The following is a 14,955-nucleotide window of genomic DNA, read 5'->3' as shown; positions in this document are numbered from 1 at the left end:
GTTCCGGCTAGATATAGTCGGACTCACTTCGACGCACAGCAAGGGCTCTGGAACCACTTCTCTTGAGAGGGACTGGACTCTCTTCCGCTCTGGCGTTGCCGGCAGTGAGAGGCGACGGGCTGGGGTGGCTATTCTTGTTGCCCCTCGGCTCAAAGCCTGCACGTTGGAGTTCAACCCGGTGGACGAGAGGGTAGCTTCCCTCCGCCTTCGGGTGGGGGGACGGGTCCTGACTGTTGTTTGCGTTTACGCGCCAAACAGCAGCTCAGAGTACCCACCCTTTTTGGATTCACTCGAGGGAGTACTGGAGAGTGCTCCCCCAGGTGATTCCCTCGTTCTACTGGGGGACTTCAACGCTCATGTTGGCGGCGACAGTGAAACCTGGAGAGGCGTGATTGGGAAGAATGGCCGCCCGGATCTGAACCCGAGTGGTGTTCTGTTATTGGACTTTTGTGCTCGTCACAGATTGTCGATAACAAACACCATGTTCAAACATAAGGGTGTCCATATGTGCACTTGGCACCAGGACACCCTAGGCCGCAGTTCCATGATCGACTTTGTAGTTGTGTCATCGGATTTGCGGCCTCATGTTTTGGACACTCGGGTGAAGAGAGGGGCGGAGCTTTCTACCGATCACCACCTGGTGGTGAGTTGGTTGCGATGGTGGGGGAGGATGCCGGACAGACCTGGCAGGCCCAAACGCATTGTGAGGGTTTGCTGGGAACGCCTGGCAGAGTCTCCTGTCAGAGAGAGTTTCAATTCCCACCTCCGGAAGAACTTTGAACATGTCACGAGGGAGGTGCTGGACATTGAGTCCGAGTGGACAATGTTCCGTACCTCTATTGTCGAGGCGGCCGATTGGAGCTGTGGCCGCAAGGTAGTTGGTGCCTGTCGTGGCGGTAATCCTAGAACCCGTTGGTGGACGCCGGCGGTGAGGGATGCCGTCAGGCTGAAGAAGGAGTCCTATCGGGTTCTTTTGGCTCATGGGACTCCTGAGGCAGCAGACAGGTACCGACAGGCCAAGCGGTGTGCGGCTTCAGCGGTCGCGGAGGCAAAAACTCGGACATGGGAGGAGTTCGGGGAGGCCATGGAAAAAGACTTCCGGACGGCTTTGAAGCAATTCTGGACCACCATCCGCCGCCTCAGGAAGGGGAAGCAGTGCAGTGTCAACACCGTGTATGGTGGGGAAGGTGCTCTGCTGACCTCGACTGCGGATGTTGTGGATCGGTGGAGGGAAAACTTCGAAGACCTCCTCAATCCTACCAGCACGTCTTCCTATAAGGAAGCAGGGCCTGGGGAATCTGTGGTGGGCTCTCCTATTTCTGGGGCTGAGGTTGCCGAGGTAGTTAAAAAGCTCCTCGGTGGCAAGGCCCCGGGGGTTGATGAGATCCGCCCGGAGTTCCTTAAGGCTCTGGATGTTGTGGGGCTGTCTTGGTTGACAAGACTCTGCAACATCGCGTGGACATCGGGGGCGGTACCTCTGGATTGGCAGACCGGGGTGGTGGTTCCTCTCTTTAAGAAGGGGGGCCGGAGGGTGTGTTCCAACTATCGTGGGATCACACTCCTCAGCCTTCCCGGTAAGGTCTATTCAGGTGTACTGGAGAGGAGGCTACGCCGGATAGTCGAACCTCGGATTCAGGAGGAACAGTGTGGTTTTCGTCCTGGTCGTGGAACTGTGGACCAGCTCTATACTCTCGGCAGGGTCCTTGAGGGTGCATGGGAGTTTGCCCAACCAGTCTACATGTGCTTTGTGGACTTGGAGAAGGCATTCGACCATGTACCCCGGGAAGTCCTGTGGGGAGTGCTCAGAGAGTATGGGGTAACGGACTGTCTTATTGTGGCAGTTCGCTCCCTGTATAATCAGTGTCAGAGCTTGGTCCGCATTGCCGGCAGTAAGTCGGACACGTTTCCAGTGAGGGTTGGACTCCGCCAAGGCTGCCCTTTGTCAACGATTCTGTTCATAACCTTTATGGACAGAATTTCTAGGCGCAGTCAAGGCGTTGAGGGGATCTGGTTTGGTGGCTGCAGGATTAGGTCACTGCTATTTGCAGATGATGTGGTCCTGATGGCTTCCTCCGGCCAAGATCTTCAGCTCTCACTGGATCGGTTCGCAGCCGAGTGTGAAGCGACTGGGATGGGAATCAGCACCTCCAAGTCCGAGTCCATGGTTCTCTCCCGGAAAAGGGTGGAGTGCCATCTCCGGGTTGGGGAGGAGATCTTGCCCCAAGTGTAGGAGTTCAAGTACCTCGGAGTCTTGTTCACGAGTGGGGGAAGAGTGGATCGTGAGATCGACAGGCGGATCGGTGCGGCGTCTTCAGTAATGCGGACGCTGTATCGATCCGTTGTGGTGAAGAAGGAGCTGAGCCGGAAGGCAAAGCTCTCGATTTACCGGTCGATCTACGTTCCCATCCTCACCTATGGTCATGAGCTTTGGGTCATGACCGAAAGGACAAGATCACGGGTACAAGCGGCCGAAATGAGTTTCCTCCGCCGAGTGGCGGGGCTCTCCCTTAGAGATAGGGTGAGAAGCTCTGTCATTCGGGGGGAGCTCAAAGTAAAGCCGCTGCTCCTCCACATCGAGAGGAGCCAGATGAGGTGGTTCGGGCATCTGGTCAGGATGCCACCCGAACGCCTCCCTAGGAAGGTGTTTCGGGCACGTCCGACCGGTAGGAGGCCACGGGGAAGACCCAGGACACACTGGGAAGACTATCTCTCCCGGCTGGCCTGGGAACGCCTGGGGATCCCCCAGGAGGAGCTGGACAAAGTGGCTGGGGAGAGGGAAGTCTGGGCTTCCCTGCTTAAGCTGCTGCCCCCGCGACCCGACCTCGGAAAAGCGGAAGAAGATGGATGGATGGATGGATAGTTGCATAACCACGGTTTCTGATAACTGCTTCACATCTGTGGCACATGGAGTCCACCAACCTCTGGCACCGGTCAACAGGTATTGCAGCTCAGGACAATTGTACAACGTTCAACAATTCCTCTGCATTTTTTGGTTTTGCCTCATGAACAGCATTTTTTATGAGTTTTCAATGGGATTAAGGTTCGGGGATTGTACTGGCCTCTCCATTACTTGAATTCTGTTTGTCTGGAACCATGATTTTGCTCGCTTGCTGGTGTGTTTGGGGTCATTGTCTTGTTGAAACACCCATTTCAAGGGCATTTCCTCTTCAGCATACGGCAACATGACTTCTTCCAGTATTCTGATGTACTCAAACTGATCCATGATGCCTGGTACACGATCAATAGGACCAACACCATAGTACGAGAAACATCCCCATATCATGATGCTTGCACCACCATGCTTCACCGTCTTCACTGTGTACTATGGCTTGAATTCAGTGTTTACAGGACGTCTGACAAACTGTCTGTGGCCCTTAGACCCAAGAAGTACAATCTTATTCTCATCAGTCCCCAAATATTACGCCATTTCTTTTTTGGCCAGTCAATGCGTTCTTTGGCAAATTGTAACCGCTTCAGCACACGTCTTTTTTTTAACAATGGGACTTTGCGGGGGCTTCTTGCTGGTACCTTGGCTTCACGTAGACGTGGTCTGATTGTTACAGTACTCACAGGCCATCTTAGATCTTCTTTGATCCTACTGGAGCTGATCATTGGCTGAGCCTTTGCCATTTTGGTTATTCTCCCATTCATTCCAATAGTCGTTTTTCTTCTTCTTCCTCACCTTTTTGGTTTTGGCTGCCATTTTAAAGTATTTGATAAAATTTTAGCTGAACAGCGTATCATTTTCTGCACTTCTTTATAAGTTTTCCCCTCTTTTATTAAATTCTTAATCAAAGAACACTCTTCTTCTGAACAGTGTCTACAACGACCCATTTTACTCTGTTTTTCCAAGGACAAATGCACAGCCAGTATATGCAACGTCAGTTGCCTTTATCCTTAAATAAGGGCCACTTGTTTAACATCGTTTTTTCCCACATAATCAATGACCTCACTAATTTAACTACGCACTGCAATTTTTCTGAACACGCCCCTTTCAGTAAATGATTCAGTTTCACAGAATCAGCAGCATGCACGTCATGCCTGTTGGGTCTGTTGGTTTTCTAAACCTTTACTAGACATTCTAGAAACTTACTTGCAGTGTAGAAGTTGAAATTCTAACAAAAACAGTGATTTATCTTGCTAGTGATGCGGGACTGCTATTATTTTGAACACAACTGTATATGGTGTATCGTGACATGGACTAAACATATCCACATATATATGGTGTATCGTGATATGGACTAAACAAATCCACATATATATGGTGTATCGTGACATGGACTAAACAAATCCACATATATATGGTGTATCGTGACATGGACTAAACATATCCACATGTATATGGTGTATTGTGACATGGCCTAAACATATCCACATATATATGGTGTATCGTGACATGGCCTAAACATATCCACATATATATGGTGTATCGTGACATGGACTAAACAAATCCACATATATATGGTGTATCGTGACATGGACTAAAAATAGAGATATTAATAAAAGGCCATATCGCCCAGCCCTACTTAGAATGCGATTTATTTATTTTTTTTATATCCACCATCATGTCTTTTATAATGATTGTGAACGATAGAAAAATTCCCCAAAAAAGTGCAGTTCCCCTCTAAATTCCAATGATTAGATTTAAGACTTGAAGTGTATGAGCATGAAGTGATGAAGCCTACTTGGATGAGTCTTCTAAGACAAAGTGAACAGTCCAGTTGTGATGGATTGAAAGCCCTGAGAATAAAATGATATGTGCTTACTTGGACTGTTATGAAGCTGTGAGGACTCAGGTGCTTTGTCTTCATGCTCTTCAGTCTTCACAGAGACAACAGTCAATGGAAACTTGCTGACATCATCCTCCTCCTGCCCTACAACACACTCTCCCTCCTCTTCCTCTTTCATGTGTGGATCCTCCTCTTCCTCTTTAATGTGGGTGGGCTGTGGATCCTCCTCTTCCTCTTTAATGTAGGTTGGCTGTGGATCATCCTCTTCCTCTTTAATGTGAAGGGGCTGTTGAGCGTCTGTTGGGTAAATAAGTAAATAAGATAAAGAGAGAATAGAAATAGTTTTGGACTGACACTGTTAACACAATGACATTATTTGTGTTCTTTCGTGTGTTGTGTTAAAAGAGTGTAGCAAAACAACCAATAAAACACAGGAAATACTTCCTTTTGTCCCAGCCACTAAAATTAATTCAAAAGTGAGTACAAAAACAGACTTGGAAATTTGATGAGGAGCAAGTTTTTTTTATAAGTACAAGGCAGCATTGATTGAGGCATTCTTAACTTTACACTCACTGATATAAAGTGTGTAAATATTTTATTCTGTATACGGTCTATGACACCTAAACTTTATCTCTAAACTTAACCATAATTTGTGGTGTAAAATGACGTCTGGAACTCAAGATAGTTCCACGTCTGGGAACGCCACCGACGGATAATCCTTGATATTACTCAACAAATCTTTAGGGCTTTATTCCGTTTCATAATTAGATTGTTTTCTCGTATCTGCTTTTCGCAGGAAGAACTCGGCCAGGGGTGTTTAAATTAATTTTAAATGGGGGGCCACATGGAGAAAGATCTACTCCAAGTTGGCCGGACTGATAAAATCACGCCAAGATAACGTAAAAATAAAAAAAAACTGCAGATTGTTTTCTTTGTTTAAAAATAGAACAAACACATTCTGAAAATGTACAAATCATGTTGTTGTTTTTACATACAATAGTATTCTATCTTTAGTTGTCCTTTTTTACACTTTCAGAATCAATTATGTGATAATGTTCATCAGTCAACTCATTGGTGTTCATTTTCAATCTATCAAGATAAATAAATAATATCAAAATCAAATTACAAGATGTTATTGATGTAGTTTGCTCATTTTCCCCGACTGGTGCGCTAACATCATGTGTTTTAGTTGTGTTTTACAAAAGTAGCATCATCTACAAAGATACAAAGAATTGCTATTGCGACATCTAGAGGACACATTTAGAACAGCAGTTTCTTTCATTCAAAAAATTTGACTCATTTTTGTACTTAGCAAACTCATCCCGTCTCATTCATTCATTCACACACTGATGGCGGAATCTGCCATGCAAGGCGCTTACCACGACCCATCAGGAGCAAGGGTGAAGTGTCCTGCTCAAGGACACAACAGACGTGACTAGGTTGGAAGAAGGTGGGGATTGAACCAGGAACCCTCAGGCACGGCCACTCTACCAACCGCGCCACTAGCCTTCCACCTGTTATGATCCGCTGCCCGGATCATATTTTTTGTTTACGTTTTCAAGAGACTTGTGTTTTTGGTTAGTTTTGGACTCCTTGAGTACCTGTTTTGTACACCTGAGTTTGTTTCCATGGCTGCTTATTATTTTCACCTGCCGCGTTTGTTCCCGACACGCACCTGTTTGTCATCACTGACATTATTATTTAAGCCTGTCCTCCCTATCATTCGTTCTTGCCTCGAAGTTTGTTTTCATGCAACAGTTGACGACTTTTGTTCTGGCTCGGTACCTGTTAGCTTCCACGCTTATCTTCCTTAGTTTTTACCTTCTAGCTCCCATGCTAGCTCTTTTAGTTTTTGCCTTATGTGCTATGAGCACCCTTTTCTTTGTTCCAGTATAACTTATTTATTAAATAAATACCTTCTTACCTGCACGCTGTGTCTGACGCCCGTCTGCATTCCTGAGAGAACGAACCCCGCATCACAATGCGCCCCGGTCGTCACAGTACGAGGCAAGCAAAGAGTTCTTTCGCATCGGGCATGACTGAGGTGGATGAAGAAGGTGCGTGGATGGTCCTCCGAGTGATGGAGGCAGAGACGCTCCGCTGCAATCCAGATGACGAGATGATATGGGGACCTGGAGGTGTTCTGGTCCCGATCGACTCCATCTGGCCCGGGGAGGTCCGCTCTCAGCCCGCTCGCACGCGTCAGCGAAGGCGGAAGTCGCACAAAACGGCTTCAGCTCGCGACAGAGACGCGCCACCCCCGCAATTCTTCCCTCCGGAACACAGCCAAGCAGCCCAGGATTCCCCTCCGCCGATGTTTGGTAATCCCATCACTCACTTTGCCAAACAGTTCACTGATTGGGCTGTCAGTCAGCTGGAGACCCGCACGGATGACGTCATCCCGTCCACTGGTGATGACGTCATAGACGAAGACATTTTTTTTAATTCAGTCAATTCTTTCTGTCAGCTGCCTCCAAATGACTTTAATTCAACAATTAAATACTATCAGGACATTTTTGTTAATTATAAGTCTAGTCAGTACCAGTCACATTCTGGTTTTCAAGCCCCACCCCCTATGGCTCAAGCTCCGCCCACTCCTCTGTTTTCTCCCTCCTGGTCGTCCCTACAGTCCACTATTGAAGAGCAGAATAGTCAATTTGGACAATCAAAAGGGGAGGAGCCTACCCACCTCCTCACCTCCTCCCTCCCACCCCTAAAGACTTTTCCAGACTGCACAAGACGCGTCTGGGATCCGCTTCTTGAGGGGGGGGGCTAGTACTGGGTGCTTTGCTAGTGGGCGGGCACAGCTGCGCCCAGCCAAGCCCAAAACTCCATGCCGGCCTCCGCCACCAGACCTTCGGCATGCTAAGCCGCAACCCCCGGCCAGGCCACCTCCGCCAAAGTCACGCCCAGCACCTGCTCCAAGGCTGGTTCTCGCACCAGCACTGAATCCAAGTCTGGTTTCTGCACCAGCACCTGTTTCCACGACAACGACAGCCCGGACGCCTGCCACTCTGACGCCACCATCAACCCTGGTGGTCCTGCAAACACCATCCTCTCCACCTCCTGCTCCATCGCTGCAAAGCACACGAGACCCCGCAGTGACCGACCAAGTAAAAAGGGCATTGCACCAACAGGCCAAACAACTTGGACAACAGGAGGAACAGTTTGGCGTTCTTGGGGCTTGCGTCAATGCCATGGCGGAACGCCAAGACGCCCGCCTTGATGTTTTGGAGAGACAGCTGGGCAGTATACTCTCCGCGCTGCAGGTGATGATTCCCCCTACGGCCAACCCAGCAGTCCAGCTGAGACATTCACCACCCGCAGATACTCCGTTGCCTGCTCCGCCTCTGGCTCCGCCCACGCGGACAGACGAGCCGCCTGCTCCGCCTCTGGCTCCGCCCATGCCGACAGACGAGCCGCCTGCTCTGCCCACGCCGACGACGCCTTCTGTTTCCACGGCGACGACGCCTTCTGTTTCCACGGCGACGACGCCTCCTGTTTCCACGGCGACGACGCCTCCTGTTTCCACGGCGACGACGCCTCCTGTTTCCACGGCGACGACGCTTCCTGTTTCCACGGCGACGACGACGCTTCCTGTTTCCATGGTGACGACGACGCTTCCTGTTTCCACGGCGACGACGACGCTTCCTGTTTCCACGGCGACGACGCTTCCTGTTTCCACGGCGGCGACGACGCTTCCTGTTTCCACGGCGACGACGACGCTTCCTGTTTCCACGGCGACGACGACGCTTCCTCTTTCCACGGCGACGACGACGCTTCCTCCTGCTTCCACGGCGACGACGACGCTTCCTCCTGCTTCCACGGCGACGACGACGCTTCCTCCTGCTTCCACGGCGAGGTCTGCTCTCTCCTCATCGTCTCAGCGACCTCGGGTGTTCTGGCGGCGCAAGCGGCGCTCTCGGACGTTAGAGTATGGACGCCAGTGGCGCAAACAGCAGCGACACCAGAGACGTAGTCGCAGAACTCTCCGGCTGCTGAACGTCTGGCGCCACTCACGCCCACCTTCTCGGCAGCCACAAATGTGGCCTTTCCGTGGTCGCCCGCCTCGCCTCCGGCAGCGGCGTTCCATTCGCCGCCGCCACCTGACTCGTCCCCGGTGGATTCGGGGACATGTGACCTGGCGACCCTCCGCCAAATCCTCCCTCCACCCTCCCTTGACTCTTGAACTTTGTTATAGTTGGGGGGGGTTTAGTTTTTCTAGGGGACATCTGGAATCTGTCCCTTAAGGGGGGGGTATTGTTATGATCCGCTGCCCGGATCATATTTTTTGTATACGTTTTCAAGAGACTTGTGTTTTTGGTTAGTTTTGGACTCCTTGAGTACCTGTTTTGTACACCTGAGTTTGTTTCCATGGCTGCTTATTATTTTCACCTGCCGCGTTTGTTCCCGACACGCACCTGTTTGTCATCACTGACATTATTATTTAAGCCTGTCCTCCCTGTCATTCGTTCTTGCCTCGAAGTTTGTTTTCATGCAACAGTTGACGACTTTTGTTCTGGCTCGGTACCTGTTAGCTTCCACGCTTATCTTCCTTAGTTTTTACCTTCTAGCTCCCATGCTAGCTCTTTTAGTTTTTGCCTTATGTGCTATGAGCACCCTTTTCTTTGTTCCAGTATAACTTATTTATTAAATAAATACCTTCTTACCTGCACGCTGTATCTGACGCCCGTCTGCATTCCTGAGAGAACGAACCCCGCATCACAATGCGCCCCGGTCGTCACACCACCATCAACCTGCCTTCTAGCCTTCCACCATTGACCTGCCTGCTAGCCTTCCACCATAAACCTGCCTACCAGCCTTCCACCATCGACCTGCCTGCTAGCCTTCCACCATCGGCCTGTCTATCAGCCTTCCACCATCGACCTGCCTACCAGCCTTCCACCATCGACCTGCCTACCAGCCTTCCACCATCGACCTGCCTGCTAGCCTTCCACTGTCGACCTGCCTGCTAGCCTTCCACCGTCGACCTGCCTACTAGCCTTCCATCGACCTGCTGTTTGCCTCCAGCCATTGGCTTCGTCTACGGGCTTCCACCCGTTGGCCTTGGTTGCTAGTCTTTAGCCCAGTCTGCTAACATCTTCAAAAGTGGTAAAACAAGTGAAACTACTCTTCTCACTATGTCACAAATTATTATATTGTGTTTTATACTTTTGTGTGGTTTTACTGGTGCCCCAAATGGGTCTGGTCACCCCCACTCACGAGCTATGCTACTTCAAGATGCACAGTTTGACATATTTGATAATTTGACATTTCATCATAGTGGCAGCTACAAAATAACCTCGGCCTTATCTCAGTCGAAGATTTCTGTGACTTTGGACAAAACCAAATGGCTGCATACTATGGTAGAGTCCATTCATTCTTATTGTTTCCTTGTTTTGAGAGATCACGTCAAAATTACTGCATCCTCCCCTATTGTGAGCACTTACCTTCACAGATTAAAGACCGACTCAAAAGATGGTAACTAAGCGCAAATGTTTAGTTATATTATTGTTATTGCTCTCAGGAAATGTTGAGACTAATCCAGGCCCTGATACACCTACACAATGTTTTACATCTGCAGATTTTAAAACTAGATCTGGTCTTGGGATTATTCATACCAATGTTCGGAGTTTACTCCTTAAACTGGATATGATAAAGATCTGGATAAACTCAACAAATGCTGATATTGTAGTCTTATCTGAAACTTGGCTTAAACAATCTGTGCTTGATAAAGATATTTACATTCATGGCTATAATGTCTATCGTACTGACCGACAAAGAAAAGGTGGTGGAGTGGCCATATATATTAAGCAGAGGTTTGATGCTAAATTAGTGCTCTCTGAATCAGTAAGTAAAGAACTTGAACTGTTAGCACTTGAACTTTAATTAGCTAGAAATCACCACATTATGGTAGTGGGGTGTTATAGGCCTCCATCTGCCCCTAGTCATTCCCTATCTACTCTTGTGAAACTTCTGTCTCAACTGAAATACAAGGAAATAGTGATTTGAACTGGGACTGGCTCACATCTGTGTCTGACTCTTTGAAAGCACAGTGTGAATCTCTAAATTTAACACAATTAATTAACTCAGCTACAAGACCTAATTCTAAATGCCCTCAAAAAGCTACACTCATTGACTTAATTCTAACAAATATGCCCTTTAAATGTGTTGCATCTGGTGTTTTCCCTAATGATGTGAGTGATCATTGTGTGATTGCAGTAGTGCGAGACACAAGGATTCCTAAAAGCAAGCCTTGTCTCCTTGAAAAACATAATATGAAATTATTCGAGACGCAAGCTTTTTTACATGACTTGCATCTTTTTAATTGGGATAGAATTGCTCTTTTTGATAATGTTGAACTGGCTTGGAAATATTTTCACGAAAACTGCTTGAGTATACTGAACAAACATGCCCCTTTTAGAAAATGTAGGGTTAAAGGATGTGACAATCAGTGGTTTACATCGGACCTGTCAGATGTATTGCATGAGCGTAATGCTGCTTGGGCCAGGGCACGCAAGTCAGGGTTAGAAGCAGATTGGTTGAATTTTAGACAATTAAGAAATCAATTTACCTCTCTCCTTCGCAAAGTCAAATCAGAATTTTAATCCTCCACAACAACTGAAAACCTCAAACACACAAAGAAGTTTTGGAAAATCATTAAATCTTTGTCCGCCTGCTGTAATTCAGTCAATCTCCCACCGAGTATACTTGTTGATGGTTTCAGAGTAAGTGACAGAAGAGAAATGGGTAGTCATTATAATAATCATTTTATTTCCTCTGGTTTTCTCTATAATTCGGACAACTCTACTGAAGTTCCGCTAACTCCGGAAAGAACCGTTGAAAATACCCAGGTTTTTAACTTTACGCCCTTTACCACAACAGAGGTCGTGAGGGCTCTACAACAACTTAAACCTAGAAAACCAGCTGGCTCAGATAAGTTGGAGCCGCTCTTCCTAAAGTTGGCAGCTGAAATTATAGCTGGACCACTGACTCACATTTTTAACCTTACTCTAATTTCAAATGAAATCCCCTTGAATTGGAAATCTGCCCTTGTAATCCCCCTATTAAAAGGAGGTGACCCGAGTAATCTAAATAATTACAGACCAATCTCTAAACTCTCTGTTCTGGCAAAAGTGCTTGAATCCCTTATCAGTGAACAGATAAAATACTTTTTGGACACCAACTTTATTCTGTCATCATTTCAGTCTGGTTTTGGCAGAAATCCCAGTACTGTTACTGCTGCTATGAAGTTTATAAATGATGTAACTGAAGCTCTTGACAAGAAGCAGTGCTGTCTCCTCCTCTTTATTGACTTTTCAAAGGCATTTGATACTGTTGATCATGTCATTTTAATCAAACGTCTTTCAGCTATTGGTTTTTCTCAGCAAGCAGTAGGATGGTTTGCAAATGACCTCACAAGTAGAACTCAGGCTGTTCAGATAGAGGGTTCCTTCTCGGACGTACTGCAAGTGGAAAAGGGTATCCCTCAAGGTTCTGTGTTGGGCCCATTATTAATTAATAATTAATAATCTTGGACAGAATATTCCGAACTCAACTTTCCATTCCTACGCTGATGATACTGTCATATACTGCACAGCACCCACTCCTGCTGAGACCTTTAAATATCTACAACAAGCATTTGACAGAGTACAAGAACAACTTTGCTATCTTCAACTGCTTTTAAATGCAGAGAAAACAAAGTGTATGTTCTTTACCACATCAAAAACTGTAAGATCATCACTGTGTGAGAACATTTGAACAAGAAATGGGCAACAAATTGTGTTAGTATCTGCTTTTAAATATTTAGGATTTTTAATTGATGACCACTTGAGTTTTAAGGAGCACATTCAGTATGTTGTAAAAAAAAACTGAAACTTTTACTGGGATTTTATTATAGAAACAAGTCTTGCTTTTCTTTTACTGTGAAACAGAAATTGGTGGAAACAACCTTTTTACCTGTTATTGACTATGGAGATGTGTTGTACATGAATGCTACTGCTGGTTGTCTCCACAAGCTGGATAGTGTGTACCACGGGGCACTGAGATTCATCACCAACTTAGTCACCATTGTCTGTTATACTCAATGGTTAACTTACTCACCATTGTGTGTTATACTCAATGGTTAACTTACTCACCATTGTGTGTTATACTCAATGGTTAACTTACTCACCATTGTGTGTTATACTTAATAATTAACTGGACATCTTTATGTGCTTGACGCCTCAATCATTGGTATGTGTTCATCTACAAAACCATTCTGGGTATCACCCCATCTTATCTGTCTTGTATTTTTACAAAGAAACAAGGAAGTCACAATCTTCGTTCAATGAATGTTCTGCAATTTGTCGTCCCCAAAGTAAGAACTGAACTGGGCAAGAAAGCATTTAGGTTTTCAGCAGCGAAGGCTTGGAATAACCTACAATCCAATATTCAACTTCAAACCCTTGTTACATGACATGAGTTTAAAGCTTCTGTGAAAGGATTGTAGTCTACCTTGTCTGTATGCACATGTGTTATGTCAGCAAGTTTTAATGTTGTAAATGTCATGTTTAATGTGTTGCTTACTGTTTTTAATGTAACCTTGCTGCAGCCCTCTTGGCCAGGTCTCCCTTGGAAAAGAGATCTTTGATCTCAATGGGATTTTTACCTGGTTAAATAAAGAAAAAAAACTACAAAAAAAAAACCAGCTGTTTATTTGAAGTCTTAAAGAAGTCAACTATGTGTGCAGTGCAAGGTGAAATGCAGTTATGTCATCTTCTTGTCAACAATACACACATCACACTTTTGCGTGTGGTTGCTTCCTTATTTGTCATTATTCAAAGCTGATTTTAATGTGTAGCAGCGGCAGCTGAACTCAATGTGACAACGTGTCATAGTTACGTCAGTCAACTAGAATTAAAAATACAAATAGTTGTGTCGTTAGTCCAGAATCTTCACGGTCCTCATGGACGACATAATTAGGAACTAGTACTAAAAAAATGGTACTTGGTATACATCCCTAATCTTCACCACTAAACCTTTGAAATATGCTGACATATGTGCTGCTAAAGGTAAATAAACAGTAGCCATATTGAATGTTTGCCTTCATTTGACCACGTGAGGTAAGGAGGACGGCCTCTAGGTCACATGGTTACACCCCAGCAATTACACTGTTGATGATTGATGAGCATTCATTTTTAAATGGTGGTGTTAAAAAGCAAGTATATCTCCATCTTTAGTCATAAATGTGGCCCCCGGATGAACATGTGTCACAAACATTGTATTAGATGATATGTGGATGTTGTGCTTACTTGGACTGTGATGAAGCTGTGAGGACTCAGGTGCTTTGTCTTCATGCTCTTCAGTCTTCACAGAGACAACAGTCAGTGGAAACTTGCTGACATCATCCTCCTCCTGCCCTACAGGACACTCTCCCTCCTCTTCCTCTTTCATGTGTGAGGGCTGTGGATCCTCTGAAGTGAAACTGTACCCCTGCAGATGAGGGAGACATTCTTCTTGGTGTCCAATCAGCTGATGGATGTCTACAGGACACAAACAAAACACATTTTAACTCCTACATGCTAAATATTAAATCATACATGAAATATAGGGCTGTGGCTATTGAAAATGTTATTAATCAAGTGTTGTACTAAAATGTTTTCGATTAATTGAGTAACTGGATAAAACATAGTGTTGCTTGGTTAAAGACAAATTTAAGCGACTTTAAGACATTTCACTTAATAATGAACGGCCAATTGGTTTGAGATGGTATGAGATCAAGATGTCATCTTTAGATCAGGCTTTGTTTTTTCCACAATCACTGCCACATTAAAAAGTTAAAGTACCAATGATTGTCACACACACACTAGGTGTGGCCAGATTGTTCTCTGTATTTGACCCATTAACCTTGATCACCCCCTGGGAGGTGAGGGGAGCAGTGAGCAGCAGCGGTGGCCACGCCCGGGAATCATTTTTACGGTGATTTAACCCCCAATTCCAACTATTGATGCTGAGTGCCAAGCAGGGAGGTGATGGGTCCCATTTTTATAGTCTTTGGTATGACACAAGCTACCCATCTCAGGGCGGACACTCTAACCACTAGGCCACTGAGTAGGTGGATGTAGCAGGTGTTGTAGTAGGTTAATGGCTGCACCAATATGAAGGAAATAACAGGTCAGTATAGCTTTTACACACATAAATAACTTGTCAAACCTGCCAGCTAGCAGGCTAGGTTTACAGCGTC

The 14,955-nt window shown here is 46.1% G+C and overlaps 1 protein-coding gene across 1 annotated transcript in view; it reads right to left on the bottom strand.

Moving 5' to 3' along the window:
- LOC133624395 (uncharacterized) overlaps positions 1-14,955 on the bottom strand; it is a 111,245-nt gene that overhangs the window by 13,759 nt on the left and 82,531 nt on the right. The window contains exons 13-14 of the mRNA XM_061987886.2: positions 14,024-14,254; positions 4,767-5,027 (exon numbers count right to left, since the gene is read on the bottom strand). Of these exons, the coding sequence (XP_061843870.2) occupies positions 4,767-5,027; positions 14,024-14,254 (492 nt within the window). The remainder of the gene's footprint in view (positions 1-4,766; positions 5,028-14,023; positions 14,255-14,955) is intronic.

Source organism: Nerophis lumbriciformis, linkage group LG27 (genome assembly GCF_033978685.3).
Source record: "Nerophis lumbriciformis linkage group LG27, RoL_Nlum_v2.1, whole genome shotgun sequence".
Classification (NCBI taxonomy): domain Eukaryota; kingdom Metazoa; phylum Chordata; class Actinopteri; order Syngnathiformes; family Syngnathidae; genus Nerophis; species Nerophis lumbriciformis.
This window is presented reverse-complemented; position numbering and strand designations above follow the sequence as displayed.